General features: G+C 41.4%; 1 protein-coding gene across 5 annotated transcripts in view; it reads right to left on the bottom strand.

Moving 5' to 3' along the window:
* Window positions 1-21187, bottom strand: part of KCNQ5 (potassium voltage-gated channel subfamily Q member 5) — a 284367-nt gene extending 263180 nt beyond the window's left edge. For 2 of the 5 annotated variants that reach the window (XM_065055277.1, XM_065055273.1), the window contains exon 1: window positions 20162-21187. In XM_065055277.1, the coding sequence (XP_064911349.1) occupies window positions 20162-20517 (356 nt within the window). In that variant the 5' untranslated portion in view covers window positions 20518-21187. 5 annotated transcript variants of the gene reach the window in all.

Genomic DNA, 21187 nt, shown 5'->3' with positions numbered 1-21187 from the left:
TAGTCTGAAAAAAGGGTAAAATACATGCATACACATACAACTCCCACGGTTTTAGAGAAGAGCACCCTTGCTGACCAAGTTACAGAAACCAGCCCAGACAGACTCACCAACCTTTTCACATAGTTTTGCCTTTCTGGAGGGGCAGAATGTGGTGATTAAAGGTTAAAGCTGGGGGTCAGCTTGCCAGTTACTTTAACAGCTTCTAATTGTTTTAACCAGTACTCAGCAGTACTTTCACCCTCTCTCTCCATCCTTTCTTGCAGCTCCCCAACTCTGCTTCGTACTTTTAACTGTGCTTCTTAGAGCACCAGCTAGAGTGATGTAAGCTCATCTCTTAGAGTATCAGCCTCCCTCTGCGAATTCCTCATGAAAAATGCAGCAAGAAATCTCTAGTGGGAGTCTCACTGCCTTTCCACGTGTTGGTCATCTGCAAAGAAAAGAGGGAAAGTGGAAAAGAGAAAATGGCTGGTTGTGAATTTTTAGCAAAACTTTCTCTTGAAAAAAAAATAAAAATGCTAATTCACAAGCATCTAAACTTTCATCAAAGGAAATGACTTATTTTATTCATCCTTCTCAAGAATGCTGAGGAGTCTGTGAAGCATTTTGATTTCAGGTGAAAAAGTCCTCTTAGTGAAGTTCAATATATATTTTTTTTTAAAGTACAAAGTGGGTAACACCGAAGCACGGCATTTACCTAAGACCTATTTTTACATTTGCTTTGGAAAACAGTGAAATCCAACTCTTTGCTTCAATTTGGGACAGGATTTTTCGAGTCTTACCTTTTCACAAGACAAAGAACATCTTCTATCAGCTCTGACTGACAGTCACCCCTCCCACACTATGGCCCAGGGAGGCTCTGCAAAACGAGCTATAGGTATCCTTACGTACGCTTATACCACTGAAGAGAAGGTGGCCAGAGGGAGGTCTTTGGCACCACACTCCTGAACACTTCAGCTGTTTAGCCCCTGGCTCTGGTTTGTTCTTTGTCTTCAGGAACAGTTTGCTCATTTTTGGGGAGAAGGACGGGAGATGGATGAAGTGGACATGTATCTGGCTCATATGCAACCTGGCAGGTTATAAAACATGTGATTTAAGTTTTGTGCTATAAAAAAACACCCTTCTGGTGAGATGCAACAGAGTTTTCTCATTCTTTTGCATAGTTTGGACCAATAAAATGCATGGACTATGTTTAAGGGCTAAAGAACTACCATCTGATGTCCAGAAGAGGCCCATGGCCAAGTACAAGATACGGCAGATGCAGCCCGTCAACTCTGGTACAAGTTAGCCCTAGGCAGTGTGGTTTGCACCATTTCACCTTGAAATCAGGAGCTGCTCCCTTCAACAGCATGTTTGTACACACATACATATATACTTACATATAAAAGCTTTAAGCCTATTGTACAGATGCACGCTAAGGTGGGTGTGCAATTTTTTTGAATTTATTCATTTGATGCTACTTCTGATATGCATTTAGCATGAAGAATAAATCAGCATATACATTAAGCAAGAATTAAACATGCTCACATTGCACTGGCGCGCCTATCCAGTATACAGCTGCTAGGTCAAAAGGAAGAAACATCAGATAAAGGAAGAGAAAGTTTAAAACATAGAGGAAATGTCAAAGTTTCAAAAGCTACACAGCAAGGGATAAACGTTAATTTACATCAAGATTATTTAAAAAAACATACTGTGTATGGGTTTTGGAATGGTACCTTTACAAAAATAATTTATTCTGTTTTTAAATACAAATGAAAAATACCACAGCAATTTCCCAAAATTTCAGCTTTGGCTTTATAAGTCCAATCCTTGCATCTTCAATGTCACTTAATTCTTCCTCTCTTGGTATTCAAGATGTTGCCCATGCTATTTACTGCCATTTTAGGGAATACATTCACCATTATGATCTACTTAACTGGATTATAAAATGTACTTTAAATAAAAGAACCTGAAGAATCTAAATTTAACTATTTAGTACAGCTTTGCAATATTTATATTTTAAACAGAGTATTCTTAATCTTAAATTAGGGTTCCACAAAAAAATTCATGCAAAGGATCCTTAGTAACATAAATGAACAAGAGTCAAAAGACCATATATTAAAAAAAAATAATTAAGATACACAATAGGGAAAAAGGCTAACTAACCATGAACATAAAAACATAGCAATCAAAACCTAGTATTCACATCACTATAGATTTCAAGACTGACTACCCAGATTTGAAGTAACTGCCACAACAGCAGTCTAACAAATCTAAAGAAAGACTAAAAGTAGATTCTGGGTTTCTTTATAAAAGTGCATAACAAATTCAGTTTTTTCCCTGTGGCTTTAAATTCTACCTAGTTCTCTTAGGAGGCAATATTTGCAGTTTTGTGCCATAAGTATTGATATATTTCTTGTATTTCAAGGAAATCAATACTATATAGTTCTGTACTTAATTGCTCCCAGGTGTGTCTCAATTACTACCCATAAGGATTTTACTCCATTATTTACACACAAGCAATTAAGCACATAATCATGTCTGATGCAGTTAATACTTATCTGTTCAATAGAATTTTAGTCTTAAAATATATGGAAACATTTCTCAGATAATTTTCCTTTTTCAGTAATACAATTATAGCTAAACTGCTTCCTTCTCCTAGTGACAGACGCACCCAATTGTTAGGAGCCAAAAATTATCAGCAGTGAATAATTCCTGTGTCCTCTGGAATACAAGTTGCTGCTTTCAGTCCCATTTTCAGTCAGCACCATGCACTCAGCCACAGTACCACTAATTAGCAAACTTCTTAGCAGGCTGGTCATGCAAACCAGACTACACAAGCTACAGAAACAAAACTCACTTTCAACAGCAATGCCCCAGGACAAGGCTACAGAAAAAAGGAATTTGTGGAATTTAATGGCAATGTTGGTTGTATATAGCCACTCTGAGGTTATACAGGATACCTACATTTCCAGTTATGTCCATCTGGCATATTTCAAATGTATCAAAGCCATAAAAATTTTTAAAAAGTAAGACAAAGAAAAATAAAAGGAAAAAAAAATAGCAGAAGCTCATCATTACCAAGAGGCTTATCAGAACAAGTACAATAATAATTTAAAGTTCAATGGCATTATTTTTTTTTTTTCAACAGAGTTTTTGAACCACCTCTTGTGTTGCTGCATTTTGTGTGCCTGGAAAGTTGCACAAAACGTGTTGCTTCAGGGCTGCACCTAATTATACTGGGCATCCAGAAATAGGTGTATCTGACTCAGAATTTCTGCGTGCTTGGCCAACCAATCAAACCGTAAGAAATGAAAGCTATGGTTAAATTAAGCAATAAAACACCGCAAGCTGCAAGTTGTAACGTATCAGCACACACCACACTGCAAGGAAGAAGATCTCAACAGGAAACAAGTTTCACGGTCGTACTTGTCCCCTGCGCTGCCAAGAGTATCATCACAACTGCGACTTCACACAATTGCAGTCAGAGGACCAACTATTCTAAACTGAATGTTACAGAACAGGATTAAACATAAAATTAGGGTAAGTGTAATAAGGAAGTGTTATCTTTGATTGCCAGCTGTTATCTACCACCTTTATAAAATCAAGTTTTTTCACTTGATAATCATTCCTCTCTGTAGACAGAATCTTCCAGCCAGGTTTAATTCTTTTAATGTCTCTGACAAACACAGAACTGGTACAAAACCAGACTTAAGTAGAAATTCATGCTGAGACTTTGTCATAAACCTGAAGCTAAGAAGGTAAGCTCAGGTGCTGTATTTTGCCAGTGGTCCAAGACAGGTGGGCAACTGACCAGGTGCCTTCAAAAAACCCATGCTCATCCAGGTCTCTTCACCCTGAAACATCTCTGGGATGGAGGGTGCAGTTGAGCTGTTATAATTTATTTTTCATAATACTATGCAAGCAAATAGTGTAAATCAACTGGACCAAATCTGGTCCCAGAGATTTCAAAGGAAAATATATTTCATGATGAGAACATTAGGATATTTGTTTTCATACCCCAAGGGTGGTTATTAATAATTAGCAACTTACACGAAGTTGCTAGACAAAGCACAAAAGAAAATAGTAGATTAATCCTCAGATATTTTCAGCCTAAATCTTAAGAGAGCTAAAAATTAACCATAACAGTAAGAGAATGGCCTGAGAACTATAAAGCAATTACAGCCATTGATAACCACTGTATACATAAGCAATGACAGCAATTAGAGAAACCAGTAAGTGATCCATGCCAATACTGAGAACTTTCCATTAACAGCTGCTGTTCCATAGAACCATTATAACCTTGCTAATCCAGTCATTTGACTAACTTGCAAGGTCATTTTCTAAATGAGAAGTGCTAAGTCTTGAGCTTGAGTTGCAAAGAGTTCTTCTAGTTGATAGCTATGTGTCAAACTATGCGGCAATAAATTCCAAGCAATGTGGCAAGTTGACATCAACTGCACGATATGAATATATGGAGTTTTTTAGATTGATAATACAAAGAACAGTCTTCATCTGTATTCATTATGAAGCAAACTGCTTTGCACAGGGGCTGCAAACATAATATGCAATCACCTACCAAACTAAAATATGTTTAAGAGCTATTTCAACAACTGAAGTATTTCCTATTGATTTTAGATTAGGAACTTATCCAGATTTCCATGCCTGCAAAAGAACAATCGTTTTCAGAAATGAATAAAACTGTACAAAGCAAAACACCTTATTTTGTACCATATCATTTTCCAAACTCTATGGTTACTTTTGTGGCAGCATTTTAATGGCTACTTTTCAAGGAGAAGTATTTTGCACTTAGAGTCTCTGTTATTCTCTGCAAATTGTTAACACAAAGATCTAAAAACACTGTCTACAGCATATTGCGATCCATTGCAGCCGCAGGTGATTTACTGTATAACATACCTCAGTCCACGCAGCACAAATGATCACTCACGAGGCTGCACAAGACAGTGACGAGACAGGGCTGATAGAAACCTGAAGTATATATATATATATATATATCTTTTTAATTACACAGCACTCTTAGAAAATTCAAGAATACAAAGATAAAACATCCTATTACTTCACTAGTATTTTGCTTGAGTAAGAGGTACTGGATTGAACCTGGAATTAATGGGTAATAAACAGCTTTAGGATTTGGCCAGGCATGGCTTCTCTATCTACTACTTACTGTTAGACTCAACCAAACACAAATCATGTTCTCTGCTTTTATTAACGGGGACAGCAATGTATGTCAGCATTTTATATATATATATCTGTAAACATCTACATGCTTGAATGCATCAGAGATTTCGGAAAGCCAGAATGGTGCTGAAATTTCAAGGGAAATAAACCACTGTGATAAAAGCTGTGCTCTTTTCACCCCTCAGCAATGTCTACGGGATCCTCTTCCAAGGCTGACCATTAGAGCAAGCCCTTAGGTCCCAACTGCATGGTCCTCTGAGGAAAGACTTGAGTTAATCAGAGAGCACAGAAGTAGGAAAAGATCATTAGTCCCTTAGGAAACCAACTCGGCACAACCAACGGCGGAAAAAATTGACTGGTGGAGAAGCTAAAAAGCCACTCAAACGGAAGTCCGATGCCTTTGAGTGGCTTTTTAGAAAACACCTGAAATCTACTAAGAAGAAAAAGAAGCTTTTCTTCACCTTTCCATTGGAAAAAGAATAAAAATCTTGCTATTACTCTCCACATTTAAAAAAAAGAAAAAAGAAAAAAACAAAAAAACCCCAAAACATGTTTTTTTCAGTGTTTGGTTTGGTTTGTTGTTTTTGGCAGCGGCCAGTTTTTGTTTGTTTGTTTGATGGTGGTGGTGGTGGTTGTGTTTTTTCCCTCAGGATAAAAGAGCTGACAGTCTTATTTGCTTTATCCAGTTATTGCCAATGAATAACTGAAACAGCAGACACAGTGGACTCAGCCTACCTAGATACAACAGATGTCAATTTTAAACACCTGTCATCTAGATGTTCACAAGACTTCTAGTTGCAAAGATCTGAATTGCTCTTACATCCTAGATCACAAGCAAAAATCTTATTTTTTACCCCTGTTTTTGAAGAATTTGCACAAAGCTTATACAAGGCTTCAAAAATTTGAGAGAATGTCCCAAAAGACACAGTGATCGTATCACAGCAATATAACCAGTTGAAACTAATTAAACTAGCTCAAGTGCATTAAGTCCCTCTTCACTCCATACTACAGACTGCAAAAGGATGCAGATGCAGAAGTCTGTTTTGAGAGACACAGCTTCACAAAAACATGCCTTAAAATGAACAAACTACTGCAATTCATGTTTCACTTTCTCAAAGTTTGTCAAGCCCGAAGATTTTGACAACTGCCTGTTTCAAAGAACCCATGAGACTGATATAAGTCTGTTCTCCCAGGGCATCCCACTGATTATTTTCCCCATGTTCTTAGTAATCTTCATCGGCCACTTAATATCTGCTTTTTTTTAGCTCCCAACCTCAGAAAAAGCCTGAATGAATGAAGTTACATGAACGAAGTTTGCGGACTAGGTGATCTTTACCACCATTAATTCGTCTGTATCCTGGTATCCCTGCTATGTGCTGGGAAGCTGTATTGCCATTTTGCTTGTTCTTCCACCTGCCACACACTTCTTTAACTCAGTATTATCTTCAGACAAAGCCAAACAATGCAGGAACAAAACTCTCATTAACCACATGATGTATAAAGTTCATAAAATCATTATACATTGAAATTCCTAGCTAATGTGACAGCCGAAATAAGTGTCACTTTAAAAAGGTGACTGGAAAAAAATACACCACAGTTTTAGTTACAGGTTTACTGAAGACGGGTTTCGTTGCAGTAAGTTAGAAATGCACCCATGTTATTCTGCTGCTGTCAGTAGCTTGTTGTTGAATGAACAGCATTTCTATCACACCTGCTGGGGCTGTCAGACCTAGCAAAAAGGAGCAGTTTCATGTGTTCGTTTTTTCCTCTTCATGAATCATGTGAAGTTGACTTTCTGCTTCCAATAGTCAGTTACAAATGTAGTTTTAAAAATTAACTAGCCAGATGCTTTTTACAGCTATTGGAACTTAAGAGAAATAACTTTCTCCCTAAGCAGTAAGAGGGGCTAATTCTGGGCTGAGGGGCAGGGGTTTTAGTCACAAGGATGAGCACTCTGAGCATCCTGTCGAGTCCAGGCAGAATCGGGTTGCAAGAACTAAAATATTAAGGATTTGAAAGATAGTTTGAGCTGTGGCGACAGACAGGTCACACCTTTGACATACTAGGTAGACATAAATCACATTAGGAATGATAAAGGTCCATCTCAACAATGGTGCCTGGGTTACCATCCTGAATAAAAGACAGTGACACTGTCTGTGGTAATTTAGATGAATGTAGAGGGAAAACTGACGTTTGCCTGTGATAGTGACCAATATTATTATTTCCATATTACTCCAAAAGATAGATTTCTTCTGCAAAGATTTTTCACTGTTTGCAGAGCATCTAAGACACTGACAGATAACTAACTAGAACACCCAAGAACAAAATTCATACAAATACTTAATTGGTATTACTTAATAATGAACTTGCATTTCCTGCATTTGTTACATGAATGAAGTTTGCGGATTACTGAATGACATCCTGCAGAGCTGTGGCTGGGTGTGCCACCATTTTCACAAGGTATTCTAACAGTTCTCCAGCATTCTGCATTAATTATTGTTTTTAATAAAACCAAAAATGTGTAGTGACTTTTTAGAACATGTAACAAGCAATTCCCAGGGCAAGACTGCAAGACACCAGTTTTATCCTCCTGCCAGAAAACAGTATGAGCTGAATGTGCAGTGATTTGTCGCCGTCACCTGCACACCCTCTAGAGGTAGGCAAGGCAGCCCTCAGCCTGTAATTAATCCACAGGTCCATACTTGGAACAGCATAACCTGCAGCATCATGCACCCATCACACTATGCCTCATATTTAAAGACAAGGCTGAAAGACAGAATTTTATCACTGAGCCACCACGACACACAGAATACGGCAGATATCCTGTGTCTTCATAAGACACACACTGGGCTGCAATGAAAGCAAACACTGGTTCATTGCAGGATGCTAAACAGAGGTACTGGGAGACAATCAGGCCACCCTAATAGACTTATCTCATTCCCAAAATCAAAATACACTTCACATTTCTTGACTGGTTCTTCTCTAAATGACTTCAAAATCTTCACAACTCTTCATGTTTTCATTCAGGATTGTTTTCATTTTAGTCTTATTTCACAGAGATTTGCCTCTTTTACACATAAGACAGAGAAGAATACAGCTTTGCCAGGGATTAATAAACCTGAAAAACACAATCAAAATTTCATAAAACTGTATTTCCTAAATCCTGAGTGCTCTGTTAGTTAATTTTATCTTCCAGACACAGAGCGTATCTGAAATGTCACTGCACTGTCTTAATATATCCAAACTTTCAGTCACTATGCATTATACTAGTTAAGATTAACTCCTAAAGCTGGTTATAAAGGCAAGCTAAAAGAATGCCGTGACCTTTCATTGTGGTGAGGTAATTTACAGATATGGGGAGATGAAAAAATACTGGAGAGCAACATCAGGCAAAGGATTTTTCCAAGTAAATACTTCTCTTCTGACACTTACTGGTGTGATACTTTGCTTCAGTTTGGTACAGCTACTTCAGTTCCAGCTTTCCTATTAATGAAGAACAGCAATAACAACACTTAATCTTATATTATGTTATTTTTAGATGTCTTCAATATTTTATGGATATCATTAACTCAACTATGGTTTCAAGGAGAAATTCTGTGGACAGGAATAAGACTGGCTGAATTCCTTCCTGTAGAAAAAGTCCCTGGGGATTGTATTTGTCACCAAGCAAAAGGGTATTCAGAAGTACTAGAATTTCTGATGCACTTCCTCAGGTTTTCTTCCAAGTGTAGATGTAGCCATGCTGGTGGTCACAGACTGGGCTGCAGTGTGCTGACCCAACTGCATCCTTTCCCACATCCCTTCCCATCGAATGACCCACAAGACCAGCTAAAAAGTGACTGAAGGCCCAGCAAAGAGTGGACCCAGATGGGAATAAACCAGCTGAGGCTCAGTCTCAGCAAGGAGATTTACATAAACTTTTACCAAAGGAAAAGCAATCAGAAACATAATCGGGTAGTGAATAAAATGTTCATGTTGTAGTAAAAATATTACTGATAATTTCCTCAGGTCTGCACACAGGGTCAAGACCTCAATGGAAGAAAAACGTAAAAATCAATACCATGTTTTATTTATACATAAATCAAATAAATTGATTCACTCTGGTACTTCAGCTTTCTCTCTAAAGAAAGCAGATAAAAGGGGGGAAATGTTAATTAAAAACATATTATTAATATAAGATGAACACATTTCTAACCTGAAAGTAATATCTAGTATCAGTCAAGTACTGTTACAGTCAAGTAGACATTCATAAATTCTCTTTCACCTGAATGATTTTGTTTCCACCACTCCCGCTCTGCAAATCCACCACAACTCTCTCTACGTAATATCTCCAAACAGCAAAATCTCATGCAGAGTGCCCACACACACATAATGTAGTAGTTTCAAAAGACTTCAGGATAGGTCTTCCTCTCTCCGTAGAAGAATTTCTCAAGTATAACTTTATAAGCTTCAGAAACACGTCTCTAATTCAGATGGGGTTTTACCATCATCCCTTACTCAGAGTTTTTACCAATGCTTAGTTTGATTATTTCTACTAATTACTATGTAAGTGCCCAAAACTATTAATAATATCAGCAAAAAGTATGTCTACAAGCATTTTCAGATTGAAAATGAAAATTTCTTGCAAAGAGTATTTATAATTCAAGATCATCACCTGCCTCATCACTGCCTACAGTAACTTCTCAATTCCCATACCCCAGCAATCAGGTTATTTGCAGAAGCTAAATCACAAGTTCAGTCAGCAATTAGAGCAACCTCTGAGGAAGGCTGTTTCCTCCAGACAGTATCTCCAACCAACAAATGAAATCTACTGTTTCTAAGCTTAACGAGAAAGAAATATGTCAGTTTGAACAAACTGTTGTATGATATAAAAGTTTACAACACCTCCAGACATCAGCAAAGCTGTTCCTCTTTTATGATAAATTCAGCTTAATCTTCAGTCTACAGATGCAGTCAGGACATCTCAAAAAGAGAAATATCCACTGATTAAATGACTAGCAATTGAATAAATAACTTGAGAGCATGCATACTTATTGCAACTAAATGACAGGTGCACAGGAAGTCAGCTAGAACATCCTTGGAAAAAAAAAACAAAAAAACAACAACAAAAAACACAGACAAACAAAAAACTGAACATGTAATTAACATTTCCAGCAGAAACAAGTAGGTGGGGGCAAAGGCATGAGAAAAGGAGATTGAAAGGAGGGTGCAGAGAGGTGGGTGTTGGTCTCTTCTCCTGAGTAATAAGCAATAGGACAAGAGGAAATGGCCTCAAGTTGCACCAGAGGAGGTTTAGATTGGATACTAAGAAAAATTTATTCATGGAAAGGGTTGTGAAGCCCTGGAACAGGCTGCCCAGGGAACTGTTGGAGTCACCATCCCTGGAGGTGTTTAAAAGATGTGTAGATGTGGTGCTTAAGGACGCGGTTTCGTGGCAGACTTGGCAGTGTTAGGTTTATGGTTGGACTGGATGATCTCAAAGGTCTTTTCCAACATAAATGATTCTGTGATGCTAAGTTCTGCCTCCCAACTGCAATTCAGATGGCCCTGAGGGACAGGTCCAAGAAAAACCCTCTAACTGCCAGCACAGTCTCTTCTTTCCTCCCCATTTCACAAATACCTGCAAGTACGTCATTCACAAGTTGCTTTGCATTTCCTGCCACCTCTACACATGCTTTTGCAGAGAGCAAGACTGTGCTACTTCCTGTGGCAATGGTTCATCTGATGCTGGTGAAAAAAACTGACTCTCCAGTGAAGTATCAACTGCACAAAGACAAGGGCAGAAATAGAGATTTCTTTCCTCCTAATGATTTTAGAGGCTACTTCTAACCTCAGTCAGCATAACTTACTTGGACGTAAAAGAGTTTCTCAAGCTGCTGAGTGCGCTGCCTGATTTTCTGGCAACGTGGCAATGCCTCTTCTCCAGTGCTGGGCCACCTGACGGCAAGAGGACATCACCAGCCCACCAGCCCTGGCTGCAGCACGGACATCACTCCAGCCTCGCCACGTCAGCTCCAACTGAGCCATCACCTGTCATTCTCCAATGATGTGGAAGTTTTGCCATTGAAAAGATACACTTACTGATACAGACTTGTCTCCTGGGGAGACCCACCTACATTTCCAAACTCACTGCCAAGGATCAGGGGCCCTCCATCCCCACTACTTACAGAAATGCATCCAAACCAATATTTCATCTTAATTTTCCCACAAAAGGCCCTCTCAAGTATGTCAGGATCCTTATGCTTGTTTAGAAAGGCCCTAGCAGTAACTCTTAAGTGCACTCCTGCCACGAGATCTTGGAAGAGGAAGATTTGTGCATTTGCTTCTAATGGGTAATTCGCAGATACCATGGTTATGGATGAGCTTAGACCGTACGAAGCAATTAAATTTAATGTCCTAGGAGAAGTTAGATGCTATTTCTGACTGAATGACCTCAAAAGGGTGTGTGCAAATCTTCTAATCTAAGACAGTAGTGAACTAGGGAGGCATGTGAATATGTTTAGGAGCATTTTTTTCCTCTCAAAGCAGAAAGTTTTTACTCTCTTGGTTTGGTTGTATTTGACTCCTGGCACCAGTCTGTTGCTACCATCTGATATCAGGTATGACTACAATAAAATAATTACAACTCCACAAAAATCTTGAAAGGTGTAATATGTTTGCTTTGTTGAACAAGGGAGTCTCAAAGCAAGAAGGAAGCCAAGACAAACAAGAATATATTGCTTAAATCAAGAACTAGGCAGATACAGAACTTCCTTTCTTCATTATTTCTAATCAGTTTAAGAGCATGATTCATTTGTTAAACTTCATTCTATACGAGTGGGGAGAAAAAAGTGAATTACCCATTGAATGCACAATACAATAATGAAAGGAAGCTGCAGGTACTCCATGTCTTTGAAAATCATTCACTCTTCAAGAAAATGCTTACATACATATTTATATCCACCACTGTCAAGGAAAATACGTGCACTTATGTTTGAAGATTTTCTTGGGTGAAGGCCAAGCAGAGAAATTCAGATATGTCTAGCTGGAGGACTGCGTCCACCTCTGAAGCACTGGACCAGACTGCATATATTAAGAAGTGATCACATAGTCTTTCAAGTAGAAGCCTCTGCCTGAGACTACACTTCAGTGCCCAAAATGATGAACGTTTGCTGAGCTTCCTGTAACGCAATTACACTGCAGTTCAGACAGCTATCACAAGGTAAATCTGCTGCTCAACAGAAAATTGAAAATATTTCTTGATTAAGTGCAGCTGACCTGTAAGACAGCCTTTGAACTTTTAATTAATATCTTTAAAGGAAGTTTACTTTGCACATGAGCACAGCAACTGATTAAAATTATTTTGCAATTGACAAACTGTACAGCTGATGAATTTTCAACCTCAACTGACCTGTGGTGGCAATCCCTTGGGTAATCTACATCTGCTCTCTTACAGGAAATCCGTAAAGCAAACTTGAAAAAAATCTCTCAGAGAAAACAAGAAAGGAGAAAAAAAGAAAGTTTCCCCAAACTCAGTACAGTTTACATAACACATATTTAGCAGTGAATCTCAACACACCAGCATTAATTAAAAAGCCAAGAATGCATGCTCTGTTGTGTTGATGGTTTGCAAAGGGGAAAAGCAACACTTATTGTAACAATAAACATCTGCCTCATTAGTAAAAATGCAGTAAATGATGTCTATTATGTACACATATTAAAGATTTTTCATTAGATAGTATTATTTATGTTTTCTACTCCATCTTTTTTACCTGTGTGCAGAAGACTCGATTTTGCTTCAATTAAAATCAGTGGCAAATTCCATTAATTTTCATCAGACATTTATGGTGACATGGAACTTCTGGAAATATGAACCATATAAAAATATTGAACACTTGGCACTTACGTTATGCCTTTGAATTATTATGAAATAATTACCTTACAACAATGAGTTTTATTTGCAATGGCAGGAGTTTACATTGTCCAGGAATAAATGCTCTTCCTTCTATAAATTTTCTCCATAAACAGATTAATAAAGTTATAAGGTACTTTTCCTTTCCACTAAAACTATTATGAAAAATTTCACTGCACCTTAATGAGTATTGGTAAATATATTAACAATGTTTACTCTCATTAATGGGAAAATCACTATTAATTATTAAATTATCATTGTTTTTCCATTTGGTTGATGCTAGAAATTATTTGCAATTACTGCAAAAACATTACTTCAATTGTACTTTCACCCAATTCAGAAACTTAATTAAGCTACAAGCAACAACAGTAAAACAGGGTGAATAGCTATTAAAAATACAGTCATATTTGGAGCATGGAAAGAGCATCAAGTTTCTGTAGATATAATTACTTTTATTTTTGCTTTAAAAAAATCAAAGATCACAGCAAGCAGTACTGGGGAAAAAAAAGGTGTGTAGCTCATTAAGCTGTTGTCTAGAGCCTACTTGGAAAACCCATCACACAAATCCTGGTTCACAGGCAATTAAAATCTTTCTAAAATCTTCCCTGTATCCTCTAAAAGAACTACTCTGAGACAGCACATATTTAATGCCACATTATGTGTTCATAGATCACCTGACCCTTGGACAAAATCTATAATTTAGGGCAACTTCTCTCACCATATGAGACCACAGAAAGTTCAGCAAGGGTCCCCACATCACTCAATAAGGAAGACAAGAAATGTCATACCCAAGACTGGCACACCAAGAAAAACAGATGTAAGATAGGACTCTTACTCCCAAATATAATGCTAATTGCATGGTTTTTTGCATGAGAGGAAAAAATTACAGAAAAAAAAATATAATTACAGAGAAAGTTCTTAACTTACTTCTTGCTTTAAGGTGGAGAAAAGATGGAGAAAACTCTGCCTTCAAAGGCTGTACATGTGTTTAAAAATCTGAAGCCCAAACAGTAACCTAAAATACTATCCTCCTATACATGATTCCTAATCCCATTTCAGAAATAAACCTGATGACAAATAGAAGAAAGTTAATGTGCATTAATGTTCCCCAATCCAGATCTTGGTGACCCTCTCCCAAATAAAGCCTTTTGTTCTCTTATTTCTAGGAGGCTGAGGACTAGTTTTGATTTTTATGGCAAATTAGTTGTTTCTCCTGGATCACTGCTCTTGAGGTCAGTACGAATGAGAAAACTTAGTAGACCAACCCTTTAAAGATGAAATGAGAAATGGTATTTTACTAAGGTAAGTATACATCACATGATAAACATTCCTGATACTTATCTACTGAAAATTCTGAGGTAGGCAATAGCTTTCCAACAAAAACCAAGTGAAAAAGAGAAGCTAGATGTTATTTCTTGACCATGACAGGGTTCCAGAAGAGGACTGCTGTCCATGAACAACACCAGGAAAGAGAAGGAATGAAGTGCTGCTGACTATTTTATCTTCTTTGCCAATCACAGACAAAGTGCAAGTGGTTTTAAAGACTGCTGTACTTCCACTTCTCTGGCCAGTGTATAGTGACTGAACAGAAGAAAATACAACACATGATTAAGAGAATTAAGAGAAAAGCAGAGATCCGCGTCTGGTGTAGAATAATCCCACGCATCCAAATACGCTGGGAACCTGCTGCTCAGGCTGCAGCCCCACTGAAAAGGGTCTTGGTGTTCCTGTGGACACAGCAGGTTGAGGACAAGCCCATCAGTATGTCCTCATTGAATATAAGACAAGCAGCATACAACCACATCAGAGTGAGGCAGCAGGCTGAAGACAGTTATTTTTCTCCTCTGCTCAACGTGGCCTCACACTACATCACCCAGTTGTGCCTCCATCCCCAGGTGAACAGGGATATGCAGAAGTTGTAAGAGATGCAGGAGAGCAACCAAGATAGTCAGGGGTCTTGACCTCATGTCTTACATGAGTTGAAGGAGCTGAGCTTGTTCAGTCTAATAAGAGGGCGATCTGACAGGCGACCTGGTAGCAGCCTACAGCTACCTGAAGGCAAATTACAAGGATACAGAAGTCAAATTCTTCTTGCTAGTGCCAGATGATACATAAAGGGGCAATGAACATAAACTGCTACTTGTGAGGTTCAGGTTGGCTCTCCCGTCCTTCCCTCCCTGTGCCAAAACCCCTCTGTTTTTAACAGGTGGGTGTTGCAGCCCTGCAGGTTACCCAGCAACGCGATGGGAGCTTCATCCAGGGAAGTTTATGACCTGTGTAGACAGAACCTGGCTGACATGACTGGGAAGAGTGTGTCTTCTAGTTGTACTGTGTGACTTCCAAAGGGCCCTTCCAAACAATGTTTAAATGAGAAATATGCATGCATATAGCATCACAAACTGCCTCAGATGCAGCAAACCACTGCAGATTTATACTGAAGTGCAACTAGATATCCACTGTTGTTCACTGTCAGGTCCTGAAAGAAAATGCCTACTAAAGCTTAGCTGTTAAAGAGTTTCAAATTTTTATCTCCTTAGTACCCAAGAAGATTTGCTTTTCCATATGATTTATGTTGTCAATGCTATTATTTGTTATTTGTAAATATGAAGCTATTGTTTTTATAGCATATAAAAATATATTGCTACCATAAAAACTTCAGACCCTGACTCTGAAATGGTGCTTGGAAAGATGAAAGCCATAAACCTACCCAGAGAGCACCTAGAACTAGTTCATTAGATGACTTGAGATAGATAAAATACAGAGATAAAAGAATTTCTCCTACTTTCTGATAGTAGGACAAAAAGCAAGTATTGAGGCTGTTGCACATTCTTGCTTTTTAATCCGAATGTGAATCTCCACAATTACACAAATGGCACCCTATGATGCAGCGCTGTTAGCTCACATGCAAAGACTCTGCTGTTCAATAGCCATCTGATCATTAGTAAGCAATGTCCTTTCCAGCAGATCTGGAAAACTAAAATAGCTGGTTAAATCTTTGATGGCATCATTAGATTTTTTTTCAGAAATACTTTTTCAGCCTTTTTCCATCAATAACGCAAAGGACAAGAAGAACATCATACAGGCTCTTAAATTCACCTAGCACTGTATCTTATCTCCAGCAGTGGCCAACAGAGGATGCCTGTGGAAACCTATCAGTACAGGTCATGCAAAGTGATACTGCCCTTGTGCACCCATCCAGCCCTGCGATTTGTGATTCAGAAGCTTCCAGAGCAAAAGGTGGTGGCTTTGTAAAGAGAAGGACATCTCCACAAAAAAAAAATGTTAGAAGAGTTTTGCATGGGATATATTACAAAGAAGTCAGCAAAAAACAGACACTTTATTATTCCTGAAATAAATCCAACATGTTAAATTGGGAAACTTATGCGACTAATTATATTCTGCCACTATAAACAGTATCAGAAAGTAGTATTTTTTTCTCAACTTCGAGCCATATCTTCTTCAGAATGTCAGTTAAGAATAAAAATAATACAAAAACCTTATGACAACTGGAGATGAAACCCAGAGTTAAATTTGCAACAAATCTGGAATTCCCCTTTGATCATTGTAAGGCAATGTCTACACATTCTTATCAAACCAAACAACCCAAAATAATTTAAATAAACAACAACAGCAACAGCAGAAAGAAACCCTATGTCATCCCAAGACAATGCTTTTGAAAAGTTACAATATCGCAGCAATTTAATGTAGATGTGCACACGTTAAATATGCACATGCTCCATGTGTAGGTTATGTGGTGTGGCATAAATATTTTACTAGCAGGAGTTTAAGTTACTGACTCATTACTCACAAACGGTACGAATGTTCTTTTCTGATTTCGTAAGTGTTCATAGTGTTGGTGCTCCTGGATGACTAAGAACAGAAGACTGTGGTATCTGAAAAGCAGTTATTTCAAAAACTTGATGTAAAGATCTTAGATTTTTAACTTGGGCTTCCACATAAAGAACTACTGAGTTACACAAGAAGGAGCCAAGAAACATGTAATTTATGGAGCTACTCCCCAGAACAACTATACTGAAGTCAACATCCTTTGCTCAAGAGTAAATCCTCCCTCTAGTAGCAGAAGTTTGCAGCACATCTGCCTTTTTCAGCATTTTGCAAGTTTATACTTAGAAATAAACTAACCAATTGACTTCTGAATGTAGGTCACAACGCTCATTCCTCAGGTGGCTGGCCTATATTTCTGTCTTACTTGAAATGGTAAAAAGTAAAAAAGAAGAACGAACTGTGCATAACTCTCAGCTCTGTTTTTCCCTATGGAAATGAGAAATTGAAATACCGCTGCAGGGATGGTTTCTTATTTGTAACTGGCACTTCATTCCACACTTCTTATTTCAAAAACAAACAGGCAACCTAAGTAAACTTCTAGATTGAAAACTTCAAATTGAAACTCTGAAACCAACCTTGTGTTATTTTAACCTGCATATCAAAGTGAGCCTCATTTCAGGAGACCAGTGATCTACACAGAAGGTCTCACACCAGACAGCCCATTCCTGTAACAGAAATAGTGCAGAGCTATAACAGGCTCTATTGCAGTCAAGAATAGCTTAGCAGAGGTAGAAGCAGACATCTCATCCATGTACTTAGTAATGTCTTTGCAACTCTAAGATACTTGTCTGCTTTAAGACTTCTTTTCAAGTAGTCCTGTTTTGTTTTGCTTCAGTTTTGTTCTGTACTGTAATAAAGTATATTTTCCAAGATGCAATTGTATTTGATCAGGTGGCTGGAAAAAATGGAGCCTGAAACACCAAAAATATTATCCAAATCTCTGGCAGCCATTAAATCAGAATTATATAAATACATTAAAGTAATTTATAGGCTGGCAATGAGAATGGCTGTCAAATTGAAATCCAATGGAACTTCAAATGCACCTTAAACACTGTAGCAGTGACAGATCGTTAAAGGTAATATTATTACTAGGTGCCTTTATATCACAGTAATGTTTCAAGCTCTTTCGCACAGATCTGCTCAGATAAAAGATATAATGTTGGCATTTACAGCTGCCAAAATTGCCATTTGCAATTAAAAATTAAAACTGGCACTCTTTCTATGTAGGCAATTATCTAAACGCAGCTGGCAATCTTCCTTGTTTACAGTGCTGCTGTGTCATGACTTCACTCTGTTTGGAAATTTACATTTTTTTTAGGTTTAAACTTGTCAACTGTATTTCCAACTTGAACTTTACCCATTTTAATTATTTTCATCATGATCTCAAAGAGAAAAGTCCAAAACTGCAGTTTACACGTGTGGCATAGCAACTTCAGGCACTGCAGCAAGATAATTCCTAGTAAATACTTTGGTGATTCTCACAACACTATTTTACATCCATCTACACCGCAGGATAACACCTAGAAGAACCCAAACAGGAAAGTGTACCAAATAAACACCCTCCAAGAAGAAAGTTCAAGCTCTAAGAGTTTACTTTCACAATAAAACAGAGAATTGGCAGAACTTCTAAGTGGAGGAAAATCCTTTTAGTGAATAAAATACACCATAAAGTACATTTCTGTTGCTTGTTATCCACAGCAATTTTGATCTACTAAATAGATCTATACACAAAGTATCCTATTAATAAGACTGCCATGTTTTTGTCAAAGTATTTTTTCACTTATAAAAACTTCTATTAAAGTAGGATTTGGGGATTCCCCTGCTGCTGGGAGAGAAGCACTCTTCATGCTATCAAACAGCTTTGAGGGAACAGATGCTTTTTTACTGAAGCTGCTGTAACCACTAGCTGGATTCCAGCAACTACCATGGAAATGTATTTACCTACAGCATATCGGTTAAATATTCTGATTTATTTATGATACATTTTCTGTAGCCTAACATAGAAATACGTTGTATTATATCCCCAATACAGTAATACCTATCATCCTTCTTCTTTATTACACCATTTTCATCTAGGACTATGATCCAGTGAAATGACGCTTCACCAGCCTGTATCGCCCATCTAGCTCAGCCATCCAAAATGCTTTTGAGTCAGGCCTTTCCCTAATATTACCAAAACCGGTAAAAACAGGGGAGTGCTAATGAATTAAGGAACACCACTGACCCTGGGGAACAGTTACAGCCTCAGGTCGCACTCACACAGCTCTCCCAGGCCAGTCTCTGTAAGTAAAGCAGCACAAGTTTCGCGGCGTGGTGACAGTACCGCTCTCCACAGAGAGATGTGACGGGACGCGTGTTTTAGTCACCGGCTCTTGCAGAATGACCGCGACAGAAGGAGTCGCTCGCTAAAAGAAAGAGCGCAGAAATGAGAAGACACCGGAGGGGCGAAGCGAGCGTGGCCGCCAAGTGCAGGAGCCGCTCCTTTCGCCCTTCCCCGGGGGCGGCGCCGGCGCTGCCAGCGGCAGGTGGGCGCACCCGGGTGGCCGCATCCCGCGCCGAGCACACGCGTGGGACGGCGGCGCGGCCCACGCCACCACCCGCACTCCTCCCGCCGGGGCGGAAACCACGAGCGCTCGGGAAACACGCGGGAGGGAGAAACGCGCCGTGCCGCTCCACGGCGCTAACTTTTCAAACTGCGCAGCGAAACGCTCGGCGGGGTCACCGCCGCTGCCGCGGGGACTCCTTCTGCCGGCACTCCGCTGCCGGCACTCCTCGCCCCGTCTAACTCCGGGGTCGCCGGGGCGGCCGCTGCGGGAGCGCCGCGCAATCCTCCGCGTAACGCCCTGCGCAACCCGGCTGCCTCAAACGCCTGGGAGACAAGCGAGCGTGTGCTCCCCTCCGTGCTCTCCTGCGGCCCTTTCTGTCGGCTGAACCGAGCCTCCCCCTTCCATCACCTCCCACCGAGATCTGCGCGGATTTTCCGTCGCCCGCGGAGCGTCGCGCTGCAGGTGGCAGCGGCAACCCCGCCTCCGCTGGTGCCTCCCGGGCACTTGAGGCGCGACTCGCGGGGGACTTGTCCTCCCCGTGGACCAGCCGACGGCCGCAGAGCGATGCTCGGGGAGCGGAGGGGGAGGAGGGAGGTGCACGCGGTGAGGAAGCGGCTCTGGCCGGGGGCAGGTGCGGGCGGCGACCCGGGGGACGGGCGGGACGTGACGGGACAGGAGGAGAGGGGAGAGGGTCGGTACTCACACGAAGGCGTGGTAGACGAAGGCCCATCCGCGGGGCCGCTCCAGCACGTTGTACAGGTAGTTCTGCAGCCGGCGGTACTTGGCGTTCCTGCGGCAGCTCGGGCCGCTGCTGTACGACAGCGGCTTCCCCAGTAGGCTCATGCGGGCGCCGTGCTTCCCGCGGCGGCCCTCCCGCAGCCCGGCGGGGGCGGCCGCGCCGCCGGTGCCCAGGAGCAGCAGGCCGTCGCCGCGGGCCGATCCGCTCGCCAGCGCCCTGCCCCGGCCCGACTCCACATCCTTCATGCCCGCCGTCGCGCCGCTCTTCATCCAGAGCCCCGCGGAGCCGCCCTCCTCCCCGCCGCCGTGGTTGCGGGGCATGGCATCACCCCGGGCGCCGGGGCGAGCGCCGGGGCCGCGGCGGAGCAGGGCGCAGGCGGCAGCGGCCAGGCACCCCGCGGCGGCGGCCCGCAGGAGGCAGCGGGGGCCGAGGGTCTCCGGGCGGCGCCCGCGGGGTGCGGAGGCGCGGGCCACTTTGGGAGCCCGGCGCGGCGGGCCGGGCTGCGGCAGCTTCGCGGGGGCCCCGGCGAGGGAGCGGGCGCCCCCCCGGGCGCACTCTCCTCCCGGGCGGCGGGGCCCCGCCGCCGGCCCCCGTAGCGCCGCCCGGCGTGGCTTCGCGGCCCGGGACGGGGCGGCGGGAGGGCAGCTCCGTGCAGCTCCGGCGGAGAGGCCGCGAGGGCTCCGGGCCGCGGTTCGGCGGTGCCTTTCGCCGCCCGCTCCCTCGCTGCCTCCCGCGGCACTTGGCCCTGCCGGGCCGTGCAAGCTGTTGCTCTCGCTCCCAGCGGCGTAGAAACTCGGCGAGAAAGGCGGGCCGGCGGGGGCAGGCAGCGGCCGCGCTGCCGGGCGCCTTCGCGTCCCGGGGCGCAAGCGGCAGAGGCAGTGGCGGTGCCCGCGGCGGGGCGGGCGGCTGGCGGGACGCGGCGCCCGCGGGCTACGCGCGCTCCCGGGAAACGTCCATTTAAGTCCGAGAAAGTGACAAAACTGCCGTAAG

The sequence above is a fragment of the Columba livia genome, chromosome 3 (genome assembly GCF_036013475.1).
Source record: "Columba livia isolate bColLiv1 breed racing homer chromosome 3, bColLiv1.pat.W.v2, whole genome shotgun sequence".
NCBI classification, from domain to species: domain Eukaryota; kingdom Metazoa; phylum Chordata; class Aves; order Columbiformes; family Columbidae; genus Columba; species Columba livia.
This window is presented reverse-complemented; position numbering and strand designations above follow the sequence as displayed.